At 33.4% G+C, this 13,952-nt stretch overlaps 2 protein-coding genes across 2 annotated transcripts; both read left to right on the top strand.

Moving 5' to 3' along the window:
* The first annotated feature begins 1,267 nt into the window (after nt 1–1,267).
* Nucleotides 1,268–4,717, top strand: CngB (Cyclic nucleotide-gated ion channel subunit B). The gene is made up of 5 exons (XM_069047037.1): nt 1,268–1,394; nt 1,590–1,798; nt 1,957–2,494; nt 2,728–3,307; nt 3,359–4,717. Exons 1-5 carry the CDS (start codon nt 1,368–1,370, stop codon nt 4,093–4,095), a joined length of 2,091 nt encoding a protein of 696 aa, XP_068903138.1. The 5' UTR covers nt 1,268–1,367; the 3' UTR covers nt 4,096–4,717.
* A 4,910-nt stretch (nt 4,718–9,627) lies between these two features.
* On the top strand, nt 9,628–11,483 carry LOC138132034 (outer dynein arm-docking complex subunit 4). Its single transcript, XM_069049362.1, has 3 exons — nt 9,628–9,881; nt 9,948–10,460; nt 10,605–11,483. Exons 2-3 carry the CDS (start codon nt 9,960–9,962, stop codon nt 11,226–11,228), a joined length of 1,125 nt encoding a protein of 374 aa, XP_068905463.1. The 5' UTR covers nt 9,628–9,881; nt 9,948–9,959; the 3' UTR covers nt 11,229–11,483.
* The last annotated feature ends 2,469 nt before the right edge of the window (nt 11,484–13,952 follow it).

The raw sequence follows: 13,952 nt of genomic DNA, 5'->3' as shown, positions 1-13,952 counted from the left end.
GAACAATAGATTCTTTATTTTTGTCGCATTTTATTCTCTTATTGATCGCACAATATTTGTAACAAGAAATAGAAACTTTTTTGAATAATTTTTAATTATGTTTCACATTCAGCATCTAATCTTTAAGAGAAATTAAATTTATTGGGCATATGTACACTTCTATTCATAAAAAGTGGTACAGCTAATTTTAATTAAAAAAAAAAACCACAAAAAATAAAAATACTGTTGTAAAAATTAAGCGACACTGGGAACTTGACAGTAACGTTTTCTGTTAGCGTTAAGTAACGTGTTAACGTTAGAAAGAACTTACATTAGCTAACTATTGCTAAAATGGAGTGCAGCACTTGTACCACTTTTTATTGAATAGAAGTGTACACTTCAAAAATCAAGCAATCAAGTTTTCGAGTATTTTGTGCTTTGTAAATGTGGATTTTGACATTTTTTAAAATTATTTGGTTGGTATTGAAGTGTTTTCAAAATTATTTCATTTGATATGTTATTTATTCAAATCGGATAAAATATAAGTAAGATACAGCATCAAAGGTTTTTCGTCAGTCACCCTGTATATTTTATTTAAACCTAAATTGTATACCAATTGACTGCCCACTAATTAGCAGGTAACAACCTTGGTAGAACTATCCCTCCACGAATTTTTTGAGGCTATTAACATGATTACATCTTTTTAAAAAGATGTTATTTTTTAAAAATGTGATTAAGGACGAAATCAAATATTGGTATATCGTTAAGTAAAACTCGAACAATCAAGTTTCACCTACATGTTTGTATAGCATGTGTATAAGTAAGTTTCCCGTTTTTAAAAGTGTTTAGTTAGTTTCATCAGTATTAGTATGAACATCAACAACCTGTAGTAGCACCAAGTTGATATAATTCACAATTAAAAAAAAAAAAGAAAAACGTAAAGGATTTTGAATCTACTTAAAGGAGTTTGCGTTTTATTTTGGCTAGTTTTCCAAATACGTACAAAAGGTAAGTCAAACAATTTTGGACATACAAGAGAAGACAAGAGTCCAGTTTTTGAAGAAATCATTATTATAAAGCTAGTTCAATTGTTATGATCTGTTGATGTATGTGTTAGTATTTTCATGTCCTCATGTCCTACAAAAATTATTTTCTTTTGTAATTATAAACAACGGTTGAGTCATTTGTCTTGCCAAATTACGACATTGTAATATGATAATGACACCCACTTGGAACTAGGATATCAATTATTTTAATCGCGCAATCTAATCCTGAAATCGATTGAAAATAAGTGTAGCCATGGTTACGTTCGTCCTGCAAGTCGGTTTTCTCTTTTCATGGCTGTAGTAGCTATCTGGATGACACGCAACGCGCATTAATAGTCAGAAATGGAAAACATTTACCGCTTCAAAAAGGTAATCACTTAACAAAATAATTGCCTGCTGCTAGTAATTGTTTAAATCGCTTGATTTAATTTGATTCGATGCCATTTGTCGATTCTAAACACGGCATATCGAATCATTTTAAGGCCCGGTTCAGATACAAGCCGCCGCTCATGATGTCCACTTCGCCCATATAAGTATACCTATATATTTTTGGTCTGGTTACAGAGAATGGTGTATCCGGAAAAGTTATCTTTGGACCAAGTCGTTGACAAATCGTCCTCCACGTCGTGGTGCGGTGGACCTCTGGAAAGATACAGCAAAGTAAACATAACACACAGTGCTAAGAAAAAGAGTGCTAAGAGTGCAGATAGGGAGAAAAGTGACATTCGTGAGCAAAACCGGTCGCCTTCGTTGGAAAATGTGCCACCATCCATGTAGGTTTCTGTCGCGTGAACAACGTTTTCAATTATATTTTCTTCGAATTGAAACGTGCATAATTAATTGATCCGACATTTTAAAAATGACTGCTGTCACGTGCGGAGTCGATCGCTTCAAATGTTGTCGGTTGATTTTATAAAAGTGTATTTTGCAGGTCTGCAAATCGCCAATTTATCCAAGACAGAATTAGACATCTTGTTGATGCCTTTAGCACAAGGGCCCAGGCCGCCAGGGAGCGTATGGAAACTCCCGCAACACCGTCTTCTATTAGCAGTAGAGAAACGGTTGAACCTACACCTGTTCCTTACAAGCCCAAATTGAGCTCAGCTTCTGATAAAAGTGTCGGACTGGTTCCTCAAACAAAGCCCAAGTCAAGTTCGTTATACAAAAACTTAAAATATCTATGGGACAATAAAATCGTCGATCCTAACGGTAAGGTATACATCATCTGGATGTCAATTGCAGCAATAGCCGTCATGTACAATGCGTGGGTGATTCCTTTGAGAAGCACTTTTCCATATCAAACCCCCGAGAATAGACCAATATGGATGGCGTTTGATTACGTAGCAGATTTTGTTTACATGATCGACATGATACTCATTCAACCAAGGGTCAAATATTTGAACGAAGGGTTTTGGGTTACCGATATGGCGCAGCTTAGACATAACTACATGAAAAAGAAAGCTTTTAAGGTAATAAATGATGCTATCGTACTGTTACGTGATTGAGAATGGAAATAAAAGACGTCAGCGGAATACAAAATTTTCACTTCATTCATTACAAACTAGACAAATCGTCACAATACTATGGGTGTAGTTAAGAATGATTAATGAAGCCAACATTTGATTGTTTGGGTTTTTTGCGGCCGTTCTTTTATTTCCGCTTTTGGTTATCCTTATCTCATGTTCCAAACACTACTTTTCAGTTGGATCTGATTTCACTAATGCCCCTTGATCTCTTGTACGTAGTGATGGGACCCGAATTCGTAATTCTCCGTTTTCCCCGTTTCTTCAAATTGCACACGTTCTGGGAATTTTTCAGTTTTGTCGATAAACTACTCGCCAATCCTTACATAATCAGGATAACGCGAACTCTCATGTACATGATGTACCTGATCCATCTGAACGCTTGTGCTTATTACGCGTTTTCCTTATGGCAAGGAATTGGAAGCAATAATTTCGTTTTCGACGGTCTGAACAACGCCTACATTAAATGTTTCTATTTCGCAACGAAAACTGCAACTTCGATCGGAAAAAATCCGAAACCCACTCAGGAGATTGAGTACATGTTTATGACCGTGTCGTGGTTGATGGGCGTGTTTGTATTTGCACTGTTAATAGGACAAATAAGAGACATAATTTCAACCGCGACAAGATCAAAAACCGAGTACAGAAAATTGGTGGATGAAACTTTGGAGTACATGAGAAGATTAAACTTGCCGCAAGAGATACAAAGGCGGGTGCAGATGTGGTTTAATTACACGTGGGAAACGCAACACACTCTTGGTGAGTGACAATCAATAATTTTATCTCCCACCTGATTTATGTTTGTTACAGATGAAAATACAATAATGGATTGTTTGCCTCATAAAATGAAAACTGATATTGCGATAAACGTGCACATCCAAACTTTGAGCAAGGTGACACTCTTCGCCGACTGCGACGAAGCCCTTCTTCGAGAACTCGTTCTTCAACTGAAATCCGTCATTTATCTTCCCGGTGACATAATCTGCAAGAAGGGTGACGTCGGGAAAGAGATGTACATAATCCAATCGGGAAAAGTGCAAGTTATCGGCCGAAGTGAAACCGAAGTTCTTGCAACTCTTTCTGAAGGATCGGTATTTGGCGAAATCAGTCTTCTGGGGATCCCAGGCATGAATCGCAGAACTGCCGACGTTCGATCCCAAGGACATTCGAATTTATTTGTTTTGAGCAAAGCTGACCTAAATGCAGCTTTGTCGCATTACCCCGAAGCTCAAGAATTGCTCAACAAGAAAGCTAAAATGCTCATGAAAAAGAACGCTGCCCTGGAACGAAAACACAAGGCCATGATTATTATCGACAATCCGACCCCTCCTACGAAACAAGCCAAGCTGTTGGACACGGTCCTACAAGTGGTGCCTCCTGATTCGAAGACCAACAGACTGTTGAGGTATGGCAGCAGAGGAAAACCGAGAGGAAGGCCGGAAAACGACAGATTCAAATACAGAAATAGCTTACCGAGCATCAAAAATTACGGGAACATTGACAGGACTTTTCAAGCTAAAGTGACAGTGCACAGGACGATGAGTTAATAAAGAATTTTCCAAATGTAGGTGCTACCCCAAAAAGTTGTTGAAATTAATTAGGAAATAGTTTCTTATCTATTGTTAATTCAGATAAATGTACAAGTGGAGATGGTGCTTTATACACATGTCAAAAATGAAAAATATAGGTATATTTTACTTACTCTGGATATTTGCGAAAAACACACTACTATTTGCTACAACTAAGTGGTCCCTTTCAAGATCTAGGTTAAAAAATAACTTACATCTTCCGGCTACGATTTCTTGTGGTTTATTTTTAATGTTACATATAAATAATATTGTTTTAAATTGCTCCGTATTTACTGGTTGCAGAGATTTTAGTCAGAGGATGTATGACTGACTAATTCAGTTACAAAGGTAATGATGTGACACATGTAACAACTACACGACCTTTTTTTATTACAATTATAGGTATATTACAACTGCAAATTTTTGTACTTTTTCTAGAACAGATCTTGTAAACTTGCTAAAGTAGGTCTAGAATTCTACTTTGCCTTCTCAGTATTAAGCAGTATTAGAATTAGTATTAGAATTTTAAATTATCTGTTAATTGATGTCGCAACTAATCAAATAAAAGAAAAACTTCATAAATAAACATGTTGAAAAACAATTCTTTAATTTATTTTCCATTATTTAATCGTGTTGCTCACGAAATAAAATATAATCACAAACAAAAAATTTTTGGAGTACTTACAACAATTATTGATTTATGCTGAAAACTAGAAACAATTCGTCAAAGTAGCAGTAACGCAGTCAAGTGCTAATTTTGAAAAATGAGAGGAAGTCTCGATGCAGTATATTAGTATTTGCACTGAAAAATATTATTTTCTCGAATGAAATTATTACTAAATCTGTTAGGATATAAATCCTGACTTTACTACGTTCCGTAATAAAGACGTCGTAAAATGTGAATTTTCCAAGATATAAAGAGCAATTTTGTATGAATTACAACTTTTAGAAGATAAAGTTGTAAATGTAAAGAATTATTTCATTATTAACCCTGTAAATGGGTCGTATTTTAGGCTGCGACGTATGTTGTTTAAATAATGATTATATCGAACAACGAGCAACTCTGACCTAAAAACAAAATAACCAACATTATGCATTACATTAGACCGCAATTAACTGGAACCTCAATTTATTTCATTATTTACACAACTAAAAGGTGCTATGCACGCCACTGTTAGACTGCGAAGACCACTATCCGAAGATAACGTGAAGAGGGAAAGAGACACGGGGACAATTTGGGACCAAGAATTGGGCTTGAACGGGGGAGAGGATTAAGGTACGTTTAAGACTTTCGAAGACAAATCGCGTGTTACAGATGGATCCATTCTCTACACGCAACATAAGAATTATGAATTAACATCATGTTTATCTTTTTTTATATTTTACCCTATTGATTATTTTGTACATTCTAGAATTAGAAGTGGAATATCACGGTCCTGCATTCAAATATATTTTTTGTTCTCTTGTAATAATTTATATAATCTTGAGGTTTATTGCCAGACTTGAAGTGAAACGATTTCGAATACAGGTTCAACACAAACAGAGCATAAAAAATATTAACTTTATGGTTAATGATTTCTTTCTTAGTTATTTATTGTGTTTAACCACATTTGTATCCTGATAATTTTATGCTTAGCTTTATTATCATAAAATATAGTGCAATTAATGTTGTCTGGAAGAAAACGCATTAGCAATTAACAAATGAGAAATTTCACTTTCGTACAGATTTCGACAATTTTAATTGTTCATAGATACGGCTGTAAAAATTTTTCGAAATTGTAATTTATGAAAAATTGTGAACGCTTACCTCAAAGACTTTCTTTAGATTTCAAGTGGAGTGCAGAAAATGTTAACTGATGACTCTCTGGAGGTCTGAATTTTCAACTATCGATTACTATTCGACGCAGGCAGAGTCAATCATCATGAGTGCACCTGTACGAGTCGCCTCTGAGGCGGACAGGTATAGGGTTGGTTTATAAGCGGTTTTGTTCGCGGTCGTTTCCGTAATCAGTTTGTTCTAATCCTTTTAGCGCGCGGATTACCTAGAGATACAAAATTTCGGTTTCGATGCTGCATTTTGGAAAGACCAAGTGTCTTGGTAAGATTTGTCGACTTATCATTGAAATGGAAATTTAATTATCCCTCGGATACTATAGGATTTTGACGTAATATTTCAACTTATCCTTTGAAGGTAGGTTTTAAATCCGATATTAACACCAGCTTCCCGTGACACAATTTGAATTTTATAATTTTTGCGATCGGATTTTGTGTTTGCTCGCTCTGTTCGTGAACTGGGGAGACAAATTTTATTTTAATACAGGATTTCATTCTTTTCACGTTAGGATAACTTCGATCAAAGCACGGAGCGAGGCATAAGACAAATTTAATTTCTATTATTATTAAGAATTAATTAGGGTTACACGAATTAAGTCATAAAATATTATGGGAGTGCCATTAATGTTTGCTTACTCATTTTACATCCATCACGTAAGCTTTTTGTTTACGTTTTACAACTGTTACAAAACATTTAAAGATGTTTTAAATGGAGAATATATGAGTTTCTTATAACTTAAACATTTTCCGCAATAATCGCAATTATTCAAATAAATTATATAAATATATAATTATTACACGTGTAAGACTTTCTTAATGAATATTATTGTCAGGTTTGGTTAGAAGCCCAAAGGAAAAAAATTAAAACAGCTGACTCGAATCAAATAAAATAAACATAATTAAAAAAAATTGTTAACGTCTTTTATTACCTGGTGTTGTAATAACATATTACGCTACAAGGTTGGTAAGAGGAAACATTTGAAAAAACGGGACACCGTCAAGTTTTTTTACTTTTCAAGATTCTCTTATAAGCAAATTTAATTTTTTAAATTTATTAGTAGGTTTATTATTATTGATACAAGCGAAGGAGAACAGTGTACAATGTGTTCAACAAGGAGGATCAATGAAATCTAAATTTCAAAGAGGATCCAAGATTTTTTTGCAATTAAGATATTTCATTATTTAGAATGACAAGTTTCAAGTTTGCAGTGCGGTCTATTTTTTATTATAGCTGAGTTATTTTAACAGTTCAGACAATTGTGTCTTACTATTGTAATGCAAATAAAATTTTAATAAAGGATACCAGACCCCAGTTCATTACAAATCACCATAAAGTTCATGAATAAGAGATTACAATGTTAGACTATTCCATATTGTGTGAATTTGACTCTTTGAAGAGATTTCCGTAAACAAATGATTTATTTTGATTATTATGTTTTAAGTTTGAGAAGATGAATTTTAAAAAGCTCTGTTGAATCGATTTAAATACGCTTACTATCCATTTTATTTAAAAAAATATCTTAACACTCATTTGTTTAATGTACCAGATGCGACCTACATTTTTACTGAATTTTAAGGAACAATTCGTTTAGTAGAGTTTAACAATATAATTATCACATCATTCAAAATAGAGAACAAAGATGTTAATGTCGTCAAACGTAATTAGGTAAGTCGACTGGGACCTTATTTTTTATTAACTTTTATTTTTTATTTATTTTAGAAAAGTAGTGATGCGACTGATGCGCTATTTGAATTGCAAATTAAGAAGATTCAATTCTGTAAACACAAAAAATGCGATATGTTGATCTATAAAATACTTAAATGTCGTTTGTACAAGATCACTTAATTTAATAAGAAACATAACTTATAATAAATTCGTTATATTGTATTACAATATTCTTTTTTTTTCAAACAAAATCAAGAATACTTTAATAAAAATTGTTTTATAGATGGAGCATAAATAAGTTAAAAAATAACATGTACATACATGCGTTATGGCAATTCAAAATATTATTTTTAGTTTTCCTATGTTCTTAGAAGAGATCATCTGATTAGTAAAGTAGGTATTTTATTTAAAGTTGTAAAAAAGTGCAATTGGGGTTGGTAGGGTTATCTAAAATAAAAGTTCACAGAAATATAGAAATTCGTATCTTGATTTAGCATTTTTTTTTAGTAAAACGAATGTTAACGCCAGTGATTGTCATCAAAAAGGAATATTAAACATGCTGTCGTAGAAATAATAAACTACCACCGTTTGCTTTATTGTTTGTTATGTCAATAAAATGCTGTCACATTATTTTTCTTGTGAGTTATGGCTTAATGTTTTAGTTTTAATCACGATGTTGGTGGCATCGCTCGAAATCGATAAATAAATCTAACGAGACAATAAAAATTATGACAACACTTTCTAGCTACTAATTTTACGAGTTCACAAAATATTGTTGAAAAACATCGTTTAATCCTGAAAGTTTAATGAGTTGTTTCAAAACTTATTTCATTAAGAATAATGGCCAAATATAATAACTACCAAGTTTAAAAGCGTTCATCTTGAAAACAAAATGCAAACAAATGTAGGTAAACATAAAATGATGTAAATTTTGTAAGTTTCGTGTTTAAAACTTTTATTACAAGATCACGTATAAATCACGTATAAAATGTATACGGAAATTGAATTTCTTTTGTAATTGAACATGCAAGGAAAAATAATTACTTTAGTAAAAATCCATCACGAGATTGCGTTAAGCGTGGTGCAGTCGTTAGCATGTGGCTCTTTGAGAGAAAATTAAAAAGGAACACTGAGTTTTTTCAAGGGTTTTAATTGATCTTTTTATTGATTTAGCGATGGCGGATGAAAGGAAAAGACAGAGGACGGAGTCTATGATTAAGCTCGTAAGCCAAAAGAAGGAATCAAAGCTTTGGTATGAGGAAGCAAACAGCCACATTAAAGTGGGCAACTTAGCTAAAGCTATCTATTCATACAACAAGGTAAGTTAAACATTTTTTTTCACGAATGGTTGAATTTAAAAACCGATATTTTGCAAAGCAACTTTTTAATGAGTGTTTTAAATAAACGATTTTTAAAAATAATCATAAATTGGATTCAAAAGCCATCTGGGAATCACAAGTTTGACAGTTACACCTTAGTTTTTAATTTGTTGCTCACAGATTTTGAACATTATGTATATTTATACAAATTAGTCGCAAGTATAGCGATGTGGGTAATGAAATATTTAACGAGATAGTTGAAATTTAAAGTGCTTTTAGCTGTTTCTCTCCGTACTTAATCTGTATTATTTCTGAATCGATAAATTACCTTGCAATTCGGAATTCCAGTTAACTGAGTAAATACTTCGCGCAAATAATGTATCGGGAGAGCAAAACGATATCTCTCGTTCCTCGAAGGGCTTAAATTTAGACGTGGATTACATGCAACTCCAGGGAAAGAGAAGTTTCCTGATTAGCTAAGCAACTTTGTACAAATTTCAATCAAAACTTAACAGTACCCGGTTTTAATCAAATTTCAACAAATCAAAAGGCGGACGCAAAATGAATTTGTACAATTTAATAATTCGCCGACCGAAAAACTGCAAAAAGGAGACTGAAAAAGTTGCCAAAGCTCCAAGTCATTATTCGGTTAATTAAATTACACATCAAGGAGAGACCTCGGATCGGAAGTTTGAACCAAACTCCCCCGATGAAGCCGAATGAGTAACCCCAAATTAGCATAAGAACACCCTCCAAAAGTAGGTGTTGTCAAAAGTGTGAGCGATATTGGGTGCCATGGTTAAAATTGATCACACCTTTGTATCCATAGAAACCGCCACTAAGAGTGTCAGTTTTCTCGGCTTGCAAAGCTGATTATTAGTGCAAATTTTCGTTAAATATATGATTGTTGTTGTTACACAGAAGAGAAGTTGACCACAATTAGAGCGGTAAATCTAACATAAATTAACACTAACGCAAAATCCATCTCCTGAACTTTAAAAATTAAATTTTAGTAATTAGAAAAGATGGCTGAGGAATTAACCCAATCACCCATATCTTTAATGCACGAGAGACTCACTAGAGAAGCAGAACTGTTGCAAAGTTTCGTCGGCATAAACATCGACGATGACAAACCTTTGTCTAAGCGCCCTGAAATAATTAGAGAAAGTAAAATTGAGGAAGTACACTTTCAAGGTGAGAAAGATGGCGGTGATGATAAGAAGAAGGAGGGTGACGAGTCGTCACCGGCTTCGCAAGAAGCAAAAGAAGATGTAAAGAAAAGGGGGAAGAGAAGGAGAAGACGTAACGGGGGCAGACGTGAAGAATTGTATTGTGATAAAGACAGAGCGGCAGCTGTTAATATGGGATCTAAAGACATAAAACAGTCCTTAAAACTGAAGAGAAAGCAGGATAGATCTAGAGTGTTACAAATTCCGGAAGAAGCAGAACCGGGCACGTTTTTGGCCCTTGGCAATTACGAAATGTGCAGAGGGGACCTTCAAATTGCCATCAATTTTATCACAAAGGTTTTCTCAGTTTCATAATTTTGAATTTTCGGTCTCGTCGTAAATGTTTTAAATAAACTAACTCGTGGCGCTGTTTCAGATTGGTGCTATCACTCTGAACAAAACCTGGCATGTATGTCGTATTGATTGGGTAAATATTTGCAGGCTCTGGAGTTGAATCCCGCCGAGAAAAGCGCTCTCGTGGCAAGAAGTAAGTGTTATATCCTATTGGGTCAACCGGAGAATGCTTTGGGTGATGCAGAAACGGCTCTTAATATTGATAAGAGTTATCTGAAGGCCATCTATCAGAAAGCCGAGGCTCTCTACTACCTGGGAGATTTCGAACACAGTTTGATGTACTACCACAGAGGGCTTCACATCAGACCCGACCACGAGGACTTCAAATTAGGAGTTCACAAAGCCCAGAAAGCTATCGAAAATGCGATCGGATCGTCCTGCGTGTTTTCAAAAATTTTCACCCCGAAACCCGCTTCAAGTAGAACGGAAAAATCAAAGTTGAGCGCTAGTCCGGAGTCGACAGCTTCCACAGTCAAAACAACAAGCCGATTGACACCGGCTTCTAAAATCAGATCTGGACGAAAAAGTCGGTTATTGAGGGAATTGGGACCGGATAAGGAGTATCTGGACAATTTGATGAAGAATCCCAATCTCAAGTGCAAATTTAAGGAGGATGATTCGAGTATTATTAAAACTATCGAAGAAACTGTGGAATACTTAAACGCCAGACAAGAATTTTGGAGACAACAACTGCCTGCACACTTAAAATAAATACTTCATTTTAACTACTCCTATAATAATGTACTCGTACTGTTAGAGGAGTTATATTACTGTTAAACCCAAGAATCTTTACTTATCGTCTTTAGATAATGTCCTTTCTGGACGCATAATGTAGGTACTTATTTAAATGTAAAGTACTTTGCTTATCACTTATAAAAATAATGTTATTAGGCAGATATTATTAAGAATATTAGAAGTTGTTAAAGCAAATGATTTACAATGCAACTTTAATAAAAGTATCTCTGAAATTTAAGATGTTTTTATATCAATATATTTTTTTTAATTTTCAGATGAAATATAGGAAGAGATAGATCTCTATCTTTATAAAACAAAGTTATTAAATTAGTTTAAAGTCTTTAATTATATTTTGGAACAATTTTACAAAATCATGAGTTTTCAACAAAAACAAAGTACAGACGTAAATTAAGTTGCTTATTTGTTTAAAAAGACGTTGACAACATTACATAAAAACAAAAGTATTTTTTAAATGTTTTTGTATAACATACGCCATATAATTGAATACTTTATTATTTTAATAATCTAATCAGGGATTTAATATGTAGTTAAATAAATATGATAAAATAATAGGTTATACAAAGTTGTTTATTGAGTTACAAAAAAAAAATAGACAGAAAGATGACCCGGAATTTTATTTTGGCTTTAAAAATTAAGTATGTCGTGATGAGAAGTGTACCTAATCAGATACTAATCTGATAATACCCCGCAAGACTTCTTTTAAATTTACTTAATTGTTCTAAACTGTCTTTTTAATTTTGTTTTTATTTTAAGTCGGTCTTAAATCAAACAAATAAACATATATCGTTTCAAAAAGAAGTCTCATAATGTTAACAGAAAAGTTGGAAAACTGACATTATCAACGAGATTAATGAATTTAAAAATTCTAGGTAAAATTTGGTCCTATACATACAGGGTGTTTTCGAAGTTGAGGCGTTCCTTTTAACATGTGATAGTATGCGTTGTTCTAAAGCTAAAATCACCTTACTAAAATGTGTACAGCAATGAAGATAAAATAAGTTAATTTTTTTTGAAATTTTTCAAACCGGTCCTGCTGCGCTGATTTGTTAGAAACTAGAATTGATTTAAAAAAATCAAATGGGCATGGACGTTAATCAAAAATACTGTCAGAGTTGTCATCTAATTAGTCGGGATGGCTTTATCATTTCGAAAATAATGAGCTCACAGATTATGTTGCTAATGTATGGGCAATGTTATCACGTTATCAGAATGCACTGAATGCAGCTTCGGGTCGAGAGAATACGCAGAGCGATTTTCAGAAAGACACCATCCTGGACAACGTCAGTAATCTAGTACAGCCGAGAAATAGACAGCACCGGACTCAAAATTTTAGAAAACCATAAAAATATACAATCAATTATCTCCGTTAATACAAACATTTTACTAAGAAGATTTAGGCTAAAATTCTTAAGAATAATGTACCTTCTATTACAAGGAACGCCTCAACTTCGAAAATACCCTGTATAGATATCCATGAATATTTTTTGTGATACAATCACTGATGAGAAATCTAATCAAATCAGATTCTTAGATTCAAGATTTTCAGAATTTGATAGAATTTCTGTTCACCGAACCGAATTAGATGTGGGTTAATCTCCCCACTGTTTTTATCGAAATATTGACGCATCGATATTTTATCAGTACATATATCGATCTCTTTTCATTGAAAAAAAACACAATTACTTTTTAAGTACCCACATTAAAACTGATAACTGTGAATAGCTGTATTTTGACATAAATTATTATTTTGGTAAGGTGATGTAGGAACTAGAAAATGAAGATATTATTACTGCAGATCATATATGACTTCATTGTTATATTTGACATAAGTGGGATTTGAAACCAAATATAAATATAGATTTCTCTGATTTAGATGATTTTTTATTATTATTACATATTAATATCTTGGTAACTGAATTTCCTGACAACTCAAGGGTGATTATACTTAATCAAGAAAAATTGTAGCTTACATATAACAATTGTGATCAGCTGCAGTCATAAAATGTTAAATACTTATTGTGAGAGAAAAGTGGGAGGATGCATTAAACTTTGAACATAAATTTTAATCTTCAAGCAAAATAAATATGGCTGTAACTTTAATGTTGGACTCGCAATTAGTTGACTGGTGCACTAAGTTATACTAAAGAACAAAAAGCTAAAGAACACTTGAATGTCGCTAGCCTGGCTTCTTGGGTATCTTCCACGTCAAATTTAATCAAGCCCCATAACTAGGTTAGCACAATCACTACCTACCAAATGTTTCATTAAATTGGCTACAAACTCTTCTTGTCTTCTTGGATATTGGTGGTCACTCTATTAGCCTGCGGCCATAGCTTCATTATACTGATATACGTATAACATTATTACGAGTGAAATTTTCTCACATTATATTATTCTTGCAATCAGTCAAGTGCACCAGAATAATTAAACTGTTCGCAAAGCATGTTATAAGACATTTAAATTTAAAAATTGTGATGACGGTAGGGCTTACTTTAATCGATGCCCCAAAGATGAACTGACAATTATGATTAACTTGTTTTACCAATGTTGCAATCTTTGCAATAAGTCATGTTGTTTGTGAATATGTATAATTTTTGGTTGAAATTTCTAAAACTGCAGGCACATACATGATGGATCTATTTAAAAAGAGAAAGTGTATTCTGATAACTACCAATTATT

This window comes from Tenebrio molitor, chromosome 5 (assembly GCF_963966145.1).
Source record: "Tenebrio molitor chromosome 5, icTenMoli1.1, whole genome shotgun sequence".
NCBI classification, from domain to species: Eukaryota; Metazoa; Arthropoda; class Insecta; order Coleoptera; family Tenebrionidae; genus Tenebrio; species Tenebrio molitor.
Note: the sequence above shows the minus strand (reverse complement) of the source record. Positions and strands in the feature narration are given on the sequence as shown.

What these genes read in the sequence shown, in the direction of transcription:
- LOC138132034 (XM_069049362.1), top strand. Translation starts at nt 9,960, where the DNA reads ATGGCTGAGGAATTAACCCAATCACCCATATCTTTAATGCACGAGAGA. An exon ending in CCATCAATTTTATCACAAAG is followed by an intron (nt 10,461 to 10,604) that starts GTTTTCTCAGTT and finishes AAATATTTGCAG; the next exon opens with GCTCTGGAGTTGAATCCCGC.
- CngB (XM_069047037.1), top strand. Translation starts at nt 1,368, where the DNA reads ATGGAAAACATTTACCGCTTCAAAAAG. An exon ending in GAAAATGTGCCACCATCCAT is followed by an intron (nt 1,799 to 1,956) that starts GTAGGTTTCTGT and finishes TGTATTTTGCAG; the next exon opens with GTCTGCAAATCGCCAATTTA. An exon ending in GGAAACGCAACACACTCTTG is followed by an intron (nt 3,308 to 3,358) that starts GTGAGTGACAAT and finishes TGTTTGTTACAG; the next exon opens with ATGAAAATACAATAATGGAT.